Consider the following 14,453-nt stretch of genomic DNA (forward strand, 5'->3'; position numbering starts at 1 on the left):
AAACAGAAAAAGCATTAACATTACACTAGAATTAGAAACAACTGAGTTGGTATTACGTGAGCACCATAGTCACACACTTCCTTATGCTTTCAAACACTGTTTCCACATAGCGGCCAAAATGAAATCCAAATTCCATAGCCTAGAACATGAGACCCTTCAGGACCTGTACCTGTTCATTGCTGTGGTTTTTGTTTCTCTCCAATTTGTACCTTTACTATAGGCACATTAAATAACTTGCAATTTCCCAAGATCATACTCTTCTTTTTGACTGGAGCCAACCTTGTCCATTTTTCTACCTTGTACACTCTCACCAGTATTTTAGATTAGATATTTAAGATGAGGCATCAACTTGTCCAGAAAGCTTTCCCTAATCAATAGACATAATGGCTTTGCACACAGGGTATAGCTTATTTCTACAAAGTCAACATAGGTTGTTATTTCCTATTACAATGAAAAAAAATGTGACCACGTATCTCACTTTTTTACTTAGCTGATTTCAGGTACTATCATCATCTAAAAATTTTCCTCCACGTTTGACAAAGTCAAGAAGGTATTTGGCTCATTTCAAACCATTTCCAGCATTAAGCCTAGATACCTTTACTTTGTAACCCCTATGCACATCTCTATTATCCCTTAGCGCACTATGTGATTCATATTTGTTGGTTTCTGTGCCTTTCTCCCTATCAGATTCTTCATAGTTTGTATACAGGGCCTCAAACAGTGCTTGGTAGCATAATATTTATGTATATATTAATTAAATTAATAATAAAGTTGATTCTAGTAACCTATTTTTAAAAGTCTAAAGAAAAAAACATATTTGTCTATATAATTTAAAATGGTAAATAATTATGGATTTATTGAAAGTGACTCATTTTATTACTGTGATAAATTAAGTTCTTGGACTAAATTCTTTTTCATTTTTCTTGAGAAAAAGATTTCTTAGTTTGGTCTATATGGCTGTTTAACACCTTAATTAGTTTATTAAAATAAGACATAAGATATTCCTAGATTTTATCATAAGACATGCATGAGTACATACAGAAATTCAGTTTACTTTCATTTATCATACTGTGTCTATAACCTAGATTTCTTAAATTTCAAAATTAAGGTCAACACTTATGAAATTACCTTATTTTAATAAATGTTTATTGAGAACTAAATCTGCAATGAATTGTGTTTTGCACATTAAAGGTAAGCAAGAATGCATCGGTCACAATTCCAACCCATTTTGCTTTATCTCTTGTTTCTTATCTCTACCCCTTTTCATTCTTCTTCCTTTAGTCCATAGTATTCAAGTATTTTTTAAAAGAACAAAGAACTCTTCTATCTTTATGTAAATTGTCTGTCAGATACAATAAAAACAGAGTTTATTTGAATTATGAACTTTATGAATAAATTTATGACTAAGATCTTTCCATATCAAGTCTTACCTCTAAGAATGATGATGATGAAATTGTATTAATAAATGTTATAATTTAAAGGTAGAAATAAAATGCTTTTTATAGCACTTATATTGTAAAATATTAATGAAAACAAATAGCTCTTGAGGACTGTAGCCTTTCTTATATTTCCAAGTTATTTGATAATTAAGAATAGTGTAGGAATATATCATTCCTGAATGAGGAAAATAAACAGAAAATAAAACTGAAATATGTGGACCTTAAAAAATTTAAAAAATGTAAATTGCATTCCTTTCAGATAACCACAAGATGGTGTATCATAATTTTTATAAAAATGGTTTTGTGATATAAATATTCATTCATCAAGGATACATAATTTTTTATTCAATCAAACTTTTGTGATAAAAATTCAAAATGTTTTTCTTGTCTGAATATATCTGAAAATAACTAATCTATATGTGCACTTTATAATTAATTTCCTTTTTGACTTATCTTTTCTTTTATTTTAATTATATTGCTACTTAACGTTCACTGAGTAAGCAATTTAAGAAACTGTTGTATATTTGAAATAATCATCATTGCATTTTAAGTGTATGTATTTGTTTAAAAGATTTTTTTCTCTAAGACTTATAGCTGAAACAAATTGCTTAATATTAATAATTTTTTCTCTAGTAATTTTAATGATAATATATTGGCTTTGTAAGCATGAATTATAAGTCATTACAAAAACTTTAATTTTTATAAAACTGTTTTATTACATAATTATGTTTTATTAATTTGTGTTTAAAATTACTCATTTTAAAAATATTTGAATATGTTCTCTTTTAAAAGATATACATAATTGTGCCTTCTTTTGATTTTCAGCAAGAATAACAACACAACTTATATAGTTTGATTTTTTTTTGTCTGACTTGTATATTGAAATATTTTCTTTCCCATGTAATTTAAGATGGATTTGCCTGTAAAAATTGTTTTTATTGAATGGCTTGAACATAAATTATTGAGTTTCATGACTTGAAAAAAAACCTTAAGATAAAACCAAACATATTCCTTTTTTTGTTACTCAGTGTAAACTATAGTAAATATGTCTCAGAAATTAAAAAATATAAATTATTGCTAGGATACTGAGTTTGTGAGATAAGTGTCCCATCTTGAACATGTATTTCTGTTCTATCTTCATTCTAAAATGGTTCAAGTATGTTTCAGGAAATGTGTTATATTATTGTTGTGCAGGACATAATTTAGTCAATGTAGTTTTTTTCTATTATAGAACTCTGGTAAATCTTATCCAATATAATCTCTAAATAATGGTATTTTTTTCAGTCATTGATAGTTCAAAAAAATCTTTTCGCAGGCACCTAGAATGTTCTTCAGTGTATATAATAGTTCAATAACAAATTTAGAAAATGGTTATAAATCAGAGTATTAGAAGCACAAATAAATGAAACATTGGTGAACGAGAAGTAAATTAGAGCAGTTTAGTTTAAACCTGCAAGACCAGGGATGCTAGATAAAGATTATTTATAAGGAAAATACTTTTCAAAGCTGGCTGAATCAGTATGTCATGGAAACAGAAGAATGAAAACAGGTGTTCACAGATCCCTATACACAAATTGCTTTCAAAATGTTGAATTAGTTCTAACAGGAGCAATGCTTTTTTAAAAGAATCCACTTTTTGAATAAGGTAAATGAATGCAAGCAGTATTATAAATTCTCACTAAAGATTGGATTTCAATATTTATGGTTTGCTCATTAATGCCTATTTACACATCACAAAATTTGTATACTTTCACTAATTACAATTGATGTAAGGAATTTTAACTCAATTTAACTTTTCAGAAGTTAAACGTTCTAAGTAAATTTTCAGTTTTAAAAATACAGCTGTAAATCATGTGCTTGAGAAGTTAAAATTTACAAATAAACTTTGGACAAACAGTCCATTTGTATTGTTCTTAAATCACTGCCTTTTTCTGAGAGCAGAGTGTCTCTCAATTTCCATTAATGATCTATATAAGGACTAACTGGATGGCTTTTTAAAAGTCTTTATGTGTAAATATAAAATATTGTACTTGGAAATGAGGTGCCAAGCTTCATTTTACTCACTAATCTACTTCTAAATCAGCTAAAGGATTTTCAAGTAATTCATCTATGATAACCCATGTTCTTTTTATCCCCATGAATGGAGTTTTGAAATTAAGATTGTAGTTTGACAGACAATATTTTAGTATCATATTTTTATAAATAGCTTAAGAGTTTTTAAAGTGTAATATCTCATCTGAATACAAAACTACCCTGAAAGCCTTGCAAATACTATTAATATTATTCATATCATGCAGATGGCGATAAGGGTATTAAGAGTCAAGTTTCTCAGGGTCAAAGATGCCTAGCATAACACTTTAAACTTATCCCATGTTGTACAAAATGGGAGTAGAATATTTAACTATTTTTCTTTCTTCTTGAAGTTACACTAAGAAAAATATGTGGATTAGGAGTTTGACTTAGATAAACAGATTGTGTGATTTGATCATAAGCAATCTAATTATTTCACTTTCCTAGATAGTGAATTTTGGAATTAAGAAGACTTGCAAGCATAACTCTACTTTGTTTAGCCTTAGATAAAATTACTTAGCTTTTCTATACTTATTTTAAAATAAATAAATGAAAAATGAGTAAACAAATAAAAACATAAGGTTATCAATAGATAAGGAAAGTGCTTTAAGAATTAAGATAGTTAATACATATAGTTGGGTTTCTTGCACAAAACTGGCATAGGGTAAGCAGCTGTTTTTATGATATCATTAGTATATGTTAATAAAGCTGATACATTTCAACTTCTGGAGCTTAGGAAAAGAGAGCTTTCCTGGAATTAAGCATTAGTTATTTGGATTTTATACTTTAAAAAAAATCGCATCATTATGACTATCAGCAAAAATGTGATGATTAATATTACTTTTTCTTAAAATGCATTTGACAGTGGTATTGACTAAAGTGGTGTTGAGGTTTATCAGACCTTATTTATTGATTTTTCCAGCTTAAATAGAAGAAGTGTAAAAATGTATAATGATGCTCCATTTTTCTCTGTCTCATCGTATTTGCAAAACACAATATGAAGATGTTGGGTAACTATTTCTGTAACAGTAAACCTTTCTGAGAATATTTTAATCTTTGGTTATATTTGTCATTGTAAAATAATCCAGGCTAATACATGGCTATAACACCTTTTGTCATTTAATTCACTGAAAGAGATTTGTATTTCTTTTTCCCCCTCATTTTTTTCTGTGTGCTTTATAATTTAGAATTCAAGAAATTAGCATTTAGTAAAAATAGAGTCCAGGTAAAATGTTCAGCTGTGAATGAAATCATTATTAATGAGGCAGGTTAATATGATAAAGCATTCATAGAATGAAAGTCAAGAAAATAGGGTTCCTGTCTCAGCTTTGATACTACTTATTCTCATTACTGTAGATATACAACTTGACTTTTTAGGTTTTAGTTTTTCTAGCTGTAAAATTACAGTGATTAATCAAGAGGATCACTAACAAGCCTACACATAGAGTCTTCTAACTGCTGCATAGCTTATGTAAATAATATAACTTTTTCAAAAAGATAGCTGTTCTAAAACCAAATATCAAGATCAAAGTTGCAATATATTTTTTAACATGAGTGATTTAACCAGTCATTTTTCATCTCTCATTGCTTCACTGTTACATTCATTTAGCCTTAGGTCAATTCCTACTTCTGATGCATAACATTAGCCGTTTGATATCTTTAGAAGGCTGCCAATTAAAAATAATATATATCAAAAGGAAAAATGTAATGTATCACATTAAATATTTACTTTTTTATGTAATATAATATTAAGTAAAATGTGTCACATTTCATACATATTTAATCCATTTTATTTATCATTTAGTTTACTTATTATCTACTGTAGGATAATTTTCTGTAGTTGATCACAGTGACTGTTTTGATTTGTCTCCACTACATATAATGCACAATTCTTGGGCAAATGGTCTACTGGAGTCAGAAACTAATTAGAAAGTGTCTAAGAATGGATTACATATCCATAATTAGCTAACAAATAACTTAAATGACAAACACAAAATCAGCTTGGTTGATATATCGGAACAATGTGGTATAATATCTGATAGAAGCAGCTCCAAGATATTTTGGTAGGGCTCTAAATAGGAATTATATGCAAAAATGATTGGAAATTACTCTGAATAATCATACTGGAATATCATTAGTTAAATTTATACTATCAAAGAATAAAACAGCAAGATACATAAAATAGAGTTTCCTTTGTCAAAATAAGTACAAAATGCAGACTTGAAAGTAACATATAACATTTTATAATTATTCTGTGCTCAGGTGACAAATGAATCCATATACTCAACAGGAGAATGATGAGCTTCAAAGTTTAAAAAAAATCAAACTGGTTACTTGTTTTCAGTTACTGTTTTTTTTTTAAAAAGACATTGCTAAATATAATGGTTTTTAACTTAAAAATGAAGTTAAAATATGTCAGTGTTCAATGTGGAGCATGGTTACAACTTTCTAATATTAAAAAAAATCTATGCTTCTCCAAATGCTGTAACATTATGTTATTCTATAAATGTATCTTTAAATTAGAAAGTTAAGCTATTAAGAATAAATTATGCTGCAACATAACGATATCCTTAACAACATTTATCTGTGGACTATTTATGTGTTTTCTTATTATACTCAAAATACAAAACAGAGCTTTAACAAAAACAAAAAAAATCAAAGTAAATATGACCAAGTTCATATATTTAGGATTTCCAGACCTTTGTTGTTTAAAGAATTAGAGATGTGTAAATACAGGTTGCCTCATTAAATATAATGAATTTTATAAAGAATTTACAAATTTAAATGTAATTATACATGCTAACAGCTCAAAGATTTAAATTTTCATTTTCAGGAATCTTCTATTTGGTTAGTGCCACCATACCATCCAGACACTGTTTAGTAAACTTTTGAAACTTACTAAAAGAGGTTTTTAATAATGGTTAGTATCCTTGTGACTTTCTTTTTTTCTTTTTGTAGTCTGTTATATTAATGTGGAGAAACATTTTTATTGTTGTTATCACTCCAAGAAACTTACTTTACTTAATGACACACTGCATGGGTTTCCACTACTGAGGAAAAGTGATTTCAAAAGCAAGATAGTTGTCCTTTTTTTTCTTCCTTCCTCTGGCCCTCCCTCTCTTCTTTCCTCCTTTTCTCTCTTAACTTCTTTCTTTTATTTTTCTTCTTCCTTTTTATAATAACTTGGGAATTGCCTGTTAAGTGCACTTGAGTTTCTAGAAGATTTATTTCATAGTCCAATAAAAGACTTTAAATAAATTTCAAACATTATGTGAAGTATAAAACACAATTTTCTCTATCACAAGATAACAAGTAAGAACTTTACTTAAAAGTCAGACATAGTAATTTTTTGACAATACACAGCCCAGGGAAATGACTGCATATCACAAAACTGTACAGTTTCAACTTTAGATACGTGCATAGAGCAAGATGTGGAATTTTCCTTCTAAAGCTGTAACAAGAAAAGAATATTTGTTTGTCCTAGTACCATAAGCAAAAGTAATTTATGATATCATTAAATTCCTTTAATTTGTCATGTTAATTCTAAAATCTTGCTCAAATCTAAAGGTTGTCAAAGTTTTATAATGAGTTAGGTTAGAATTAGTTTATCAGTGAGAAGAGACCCTATTGTCTCATAGCAACTTTATTAGTAACTTAAAATAAAACTATTTTTCAGGTAAACTTGCTTTGATAGATCAAAAAGGAGCTGGCAAAATTTAGTCTATTCAGGGAAAAAATTACTAAAAAGGGCATTTTGTCATTATGTAATCAAGACCATTGATTGATTTATGAAAGGTTACTTAACTAAAATTTGTTACTTTCTAATGGCTTTGTAAAATGACATAAAACTTAGAATGGCAGTGGTGGGTTACATGTTAACAATTTTGAGATAGTTTCTAAATTTGTGAATATAATTAATTTCGGACACTTCTGGCCTTTGGAGAGTTTCTTTAAACTACATTTTATTTTACTCAGCAATATTTATTTAATATTATATAAAATTACTTAATAATTATTTTATATGTCCTTATTTATAGTCTGAAGTAAGTATAGGGTACTAAATACAGAGTTTGCCCCTTAACTTACAAGAAATAAAATTGAGTCATTCATAGTTGACTGTGTATGTATATTTGTATGATTTTTATACTAAGGAAATCAGTTGCTTAGACTACTCTCTTAGTATAGACAGAATATTAATCAATAATTATCTTCTATCTGTTTTGAAACTAATATAATCAAACTGCCTAAAAATTTAGATTGCCAATAAGAGAGTGTTATAAATTATTTAACATTTGGGATATTTATGGATTTTAAAGTAGTCTTATTTAAAACATTTTAATGTTTTTCTCATCCTATAACATTTTTAAGTGTCAACAGGATCAAGTTTTGACCTTGTTATATTATCTAATCGATTCTTCTGTTAAATGTTTCAACAGAGAGCCAAGACTAAGTTACCTCAAGACTATGTATTCCTCCCTATTTTGGAGTCAAATTTTTCCATTTCTACAGTGTTGTCATCATCATCATCTTCATCATCATTATCATCATGTTCTTAATAAGTACATCTAATAGTAGGTATTAAGCAACAAGAAACATTGTGTCCATACGTTGGCTATCAGGTGCCACATAAATCCTTTAATAGAAATATAATTCATGAATTTCAGAACTCTATAATATAACACAGAATAAATAATGCATGGCAATGACTCTGTAGTTAATGGGGAATTCATGAGCAGCATTTAATCATCATCCATTACAAATGCTAATAAATTAATATTTTTATGTAATGTTTTTAAACAAATGCTAAAGTTTTGCCTGATTTAATTGGATAACTTGTAGCAATACATATGGCTAAGTTTTTACATCTGAAAATCTTTTTTTAGTAATTGAAGTATAAAAATTGTTAAGTAAGAATTAAAATATTAGGGTTATATGTAGCTATTGCTGTTAATCCAGTCAACGCTTAAAGAGCTCGTATATAGAAGCCCTACCACGAGAACCTGATCTCTGCTCTTCACAATTCAGTGAGACTCATACCTAGAAGACTAGAGGCCAGACAGAAAAACAGGATAATGAGTGCAAAATACTGAGAGGATAAAACAAAGTCAAGTGAAAATGATGTGCCTGGTCAAGTGGAAAGGACTACCTAATTAAGTTAAAATTTGTCATGTCCTGATATAAAGGATAAAGTTGGTTGATGCAAAGGATGAATGAACTCAGCAGAGTACCAGAGCAAGGAGAGGCAAAGCAGAAAAGTCATGGTGGTCCAACTAATAATGAATGTGTAGAGAAAGTGGGAGACGGGGTGGAGGGAAAGATGAAGGTAGGGAGAAGGGGAGAGGCCTGACTCAGATAAGTCATTATGGAACTAGGAGATTTGTATTTGACCTGTTTCCTAGAAAAGAAAATGCTATTAATAATAGATGTTCTTAAAAATAGATTATCCTATTATGCTGGTAATTGTGAGCATTCAGGGAGAATAGGGTTGACTTAGAGTTAGGAAGACCACTCGGAAAGGTTATAAGGAACCCATCGAAGAGAAATGAGGATAGAGCTACAGATGGACAGGAATGCAGTAGAACCATGTCAAATTCCCAAAACTAGGTATCAGGATATCCTGCTGTGTCACAGGTATGAGCTACAGAGAGTCAGTTACCCTGTCTCTGAATCAGTTTCTCTGACACATAGATGCCTCATTAATTCAAAACATTATTTTTAGTGTCACAAAAGATTTACCATGCAAAATATTTTTTCAAATTTATTTTTAAATTGACATATAAAATTACATGTATTTTTGATAAAGAACATGATGTTTTGAAGCATATATACATATGGAAATGGTTAAATCTAGCTAATTAACAAAAGCTATATCTCACATAGTTATCTTTTTTTTAGTGAATATTAATATTCACTCTCAGTAATTATTAAGAATACAATGTATCATCATTAACTATAGTCACTATGCTATAGAATAGATCTTGAACATTTTCCTCCTATCCAACTGTAAATAAGTATCCACAAAAAGTAAGACACTTATGTGGTATTATTTTATCCTGTATTCTCTTGCAATTAGCCTAAGTTGATAATCAATAAAGCAACTAAAACACAAATAAGTCTTCTTCACATGCATATATTATTAGGTTTATTTCATTATGTTTTCATATCACTGTACAGAATTGTGTAAATTTTTTATACTTGTCCACATTTTTTGTCCATAGTTTTGCTTCTTGTGTAGAAAGAGCCTACGTATCAGTCCTCTGAGTTTCAACTACAATATGCAGTTGGTTCATGAATCTGATTTTTATGGAACTAACACACATGTATCTCAATTGGGCTGGGAGAGAGCCTAAGAAAATTTTATTCTGTAATATGAATTTTGAGAAGCTGTGATAATGAGCCTGTGATATACAAAATTTCTTGCAAATCTATTTCCAATAACATAGGAATTAAGAAAAAATATTCATATGGTCATTTTTTTTCCTCATCGAATAAATTACTTATCAGCTATCAGTTATCAAGCTAATGTCAAAAAAGTTAATATTTGTTCACAGATGTTTAACATGCTATAATTTGTCATTTCATGATTAAGTCATATTTGTTTCTAATCACCGTCAATGTTTTATAGGCATAATCACAAAAATGATATAATGAAATAGCAGAAATTGTCTTCCATATTTTTATGTCTTGCTGTTTGAGTGCTACTTTTGTTTTGAGATGCACAATGAAGAATCAATGTTTAAAGAAAGTTTGTATATGTCATGTTGTGATCTGGAAAGTAGTACATTTGTTCTTTTTTTAAATTTCAAGAATGGATTTCTGGTATAGACGTATATATGTTTATATTTCCATGTTAAAGTAGGTTTCTATCCCATTCTAATCAATTTTACATAATGTCATCAGAAAATCTTATTTAATATATACATGTAATACATACATTACTAGTTGGCAGTTCATTTCAGTATCAAGTGAAGATTTTCTTTTAACTAGCCCACTTTGACAAAATATTTTAATTATCATGTGCTGTGTATTAAAATTTTAGCAATGTGTTATAATCTTTATAATGAAATTTTTTAAACCTTCAAGGATGCTATTTTGACAAGTCTGTTGAGCGTGATTTTAATATTGATTCTGGACAGTTGCAGTTGATCTGTTTGGTAATATTCAATTTTTCTATGTTATTCTGCAGAGATCCTTCTGTAGTGCCATGGTAGAGGAACTGAGGATGTCCCTGAAGTGCCAGCGTCGATTAAAACATAAGCCACAGGCCCCAGTTATTGTGAAAACAGAAGAAGTTATCAACATGCACACATTTAACGACAGAAGGTTGCCAGGTAAAGAAACCATGGCATAAAGCTGGGAGGCCAAACACCCAAGCACAAACTGTCGTCTTTTTTCCAAACAATTTAGCGAGAATGTTTCCTGTGGAAATATGCAACCTGTGCAAAATAAAATGAGTTACCTCATGCCGCTGTGTCTATGAACTAGAGACTCTTGTGATCTAAGCAGTTTCAATGATCAGACTTGATTTACAAGCATCATGGATCAACTGAATTACACGGGGTTACACTGTTTATCATGGGTTCCTCCCTTCTTCTGAGAGAATGTTACATGCGCATTTTGTGGCTGGTTTCAAATGCAGTCCAGTGAGAAATTACAGGTTCCTTTTGAAGCCCAACTGTTGCCAGGAGATGGAATATCAATGCTCAACAGGGTAACCAGTAAAAAAGTCATTAAGAATAAAAATACTTGGAATCAGCAAAAACTGTAGTGTTACAAGAAACAGTACAGTCTTCTGAACACCCAGATAATAGAGGTGATGATGTTACTAGCCCCCAACTTCTCAGTATAATTGTCATCTGAATAGACAATATGTGTTTATAGAATGTGAAAAAAATGTAATGCAAAACAAATCTGAATTCCATGGCAAGTGGAATATAAAGCAGATCTTCATCAGTTATTTTCTTTCTTTTCTTTCTTTGACAGTCTGTGTCACTGATTGAGATAGAAATGTCAATTACCAAGGCAATAATGTTTTTCTTAAATTCACCAAGGCAGGAGATTGAACATGCAACTCCACCAGTTCCTACTTATTCCCCCAAAACCCTTTCTCTATTCCCATGTCACAAATAAAAAAAGCAAGAGTTGGTTCAGTGATTCTGAGTTAAAAGGATGATATTTTGCAATCTTTGTCTTAAGTTCTAAAAAGAGGGCTGAGTATTGATAGTTATGTGGAAGACTGAAGTTTTCATTCTAACATTCAGATATGTGAATTCAAACTCCCGTTCTTGCTATAAATGAACTTGATGGAGCCTGGGCAGATCTCGGTGAGAGGTGAAAGGGGACTGGTCATCTATAGAAAAGTATGTGAGAGAACTTAGAAGTGGACTGCATTTATCAGTACAGTCACAATGTTAAATGAACAAAATTCTTGAACAGTTTTTTTTCAAAAAAATGTTCAGGTTTATTTGTGGAAATGCAAGATTTCTATGAAAATAGTTTTTGTATGGAAATTTTTGTAATACTTTTTATCAACAAAATAAGAACATGTGTTCCTGTCAGGGGTGTGATGTCAAGCATGAATGGTAGTGCGTGTGCACCACCAACGTTTGGTGAAAACTATTTTTATCAAGAAAAAAGGAATCATAGAAGAGAAATATTTTCAAGTTAGATAATATAAAAGCTAGGTGCACTACCACCACTGCTTACCATGCCACACCCCTGGTTTCCGAGGCTGACAACATACTGTAATGAACAATTGTGTGTAAAATGGTAAAAGACACAGACCTCTTGACAACATTGTGATAACAGTTGAGTGCACACAGTTTGCTGTTTGAATCCAATGCACAAAATTGAAAAAAATCATTAAAATTATGTCCATTTTACGTTCAGTTTTGGCTTTCATTTTTCTCTTGTATGTGTAAATGAATGCACCATATACTCTTTGCATTAAGAGAACTACACATCCTGAAACCTTCGAGGTCATCAAGGACGGCCACTTCCCAACTACCTGAAACAAATAATGAAAAAAAAAAAAAAAAAACACCTCAGGGAGGAGCTACTCAGATCTAAGAAAAGCTGGACTGGGATACAAAAAGTAATCTTTTTTAGGTTTAGGGCAATTAAAATGAAAAAAATTTTAGTATTTTTACAGGTGAAAGTCATGATCTTACGTCTTCTATGAGTGGATGTTGACTATGTTCATTGGGTTCTGTAAGACTGATCATTGGTATTATATTTAAAGTTCAACTCATATCTACTTTAAGAATTCCTTGTGCATTGATAATTCAATGTGATTCAGCAAAAGGAAGAGGAAGAGATTGGCTCAATATCACAATTAGTAATGATATTATTTAGATATTACCACCCTAATAGAACAATTTTTAAATAACAAATTATAACATATGTATATATATAAACATATATTTTACTAAGGAAACCAAGTATAATTAGAATTCCTGACAGAAAAAAAAATGAAAAAGAAGATCTGTGAAGTATTTCTTTAAACTCAAAATAGATGCATAATCAAATTGCCTAATATCTAAATTAAATTAAAAATTAAATGAAAAAGTGTTCTAAATTTCTAGTTTTATGGTTTTTGTAAGTTAATATTCATATTTCAATGGTAATCTTGTGTCTAAATATAATTTTAGTGAGTTACACAAATCACTGATAAAATCTCAGCATTGATTGTTTAGTGGTAAATAGCTTCAAATAACTTACCTCAATAAACTGTTCAAATTTTGTATACTATTAAGCTTTTTATCAGTCAGATTCTAACTTGATTTTAAAGCAATTTAAATAATCAATTTCTTATATTAAAATATCTTAGCTAATAGGCAGGGAATGACAAATTTACTTATGTTTCATTATTCAGGATATTAATTATTTAGATTTTGGGTAAAATTTGACAATTATTTTATTCAAGTATTAAATTACTGAATTTTGAAAAGTTTAAAAAAGCTGCTACGTTTTACCTCTGTAGGTAATATAGAATATATAAACAATATATAAATATTAATTTTTATGCATTTCCTAAAAGGTTTCTACATTATTGCTGAAACAGATATTTCCCTACTAATTAGGTGCTTATGCATATATGGGATATGAATCTTAATTCTAATAAAATCATAATTATTTTCAAAATAAAATTCAACCAGTAAGAATATCTCTTCTCGGGGAGGACAGTATATTGGAGTAAGCATTGTTCTCTAGAGTAACACTCATTGCAAGAAGGAGAGGAAGAGAGCACCTGTTTCAGTCAACAACATAATCTGAGATTTCAGGTCATTAATGGAGGTACATATATCCCAACTAAATAACCCTAACCAGGATGAAAACATCAAGGATTTATGTTCACATATACCACAACTAAATAAGCTGACCCACTATCGGAACACCAAAGAGATAATATTCATACATATCCCAATTAAGTAACCCTAACAACTATAAGAACACCAAGGAGATATATTCACATGTTTATAACTGAATAACCCTAACAACTATGGGAACACTAAGGGAATATACTCTATTTTATGAATACATAAAATGGATAAGAATATTTTACCTATTGCAATGTTTAAAATATTTTGCAACTCAGTTATATTTTTAAGTATAAGTTTCTTATTTTGATTATTGAATGAGTATATGTACTAACCACAAATGATTTCAAAGTATTTTTAGCACCACAATACTTTTTAATATCTGTTTATCATAAAATATATCATACAGAAGAGTGTATACAATGCATGAGTACAATAGAATCATGGCATCTGACTGTAATATCAACCAAAAATTGTTTAGAAGGAGTGGGCTGTTCCATGTATTCTGAGTATCGGTTTATTAGGACTCATTTCCAACTCTCAGGTTTAAATTTATGCAGAATACTTTCATATAGAGAAAAGAGTACCCAGCTGTTTTAGAGAACAGAACATGAAAGATACAAGA

At 29.7% G+C, this 14,453-nt stretch overlaps 1 protein-coding gene across 5 annotated transcripts in view; it reads left to right on the plus strand.

The window, feature by feature from the left end:
* Positions 1-10,860, plus strand: part of GRIK2 (glutamate ionotropic receptor kainate type subunit 2) — a 611,565-nt gene extending 600,705 nt beyond the window's left edge. For 2 of the 5 annotated variants that reach the window (XM_069487357.1, XM_069487354.1), the window contains one exon: positions 7,946-8,065. In XM_069487357.1, the coding sequence (XP_069343458.1) occupies positions 7,946-8,065 (120 nt within the window). Of the gene's footprint in view, positions 1-6,342; positions 6,391-7,945; positions 8,066-10,695 lie in introns of those variants that run through there. The other 3 variants (XM_069487355.1, XM_069487356.1, XM_069487353.1) reach the window with 2 other exon arrangements.
* The last annotated feature ends 3,593 nt before the right edge of the window (positions 10,861-14,453 follow it).

The sequence above is a fragment of the Eulemur rufifrons genome, chromosome 15 (genome assembly GCF_041146395.1).
Source record: "Eulemur rufifrons isolate Redbay chromosome 15, OSU_ERuf_1, whole genome shotgun sequence".
Taxonomy (NCBI): Eukaryota; Metazoa; Chordata; class Mammalia; order Primates; family Lemuridae; genus Eulemur; species Eulemur rufifrons.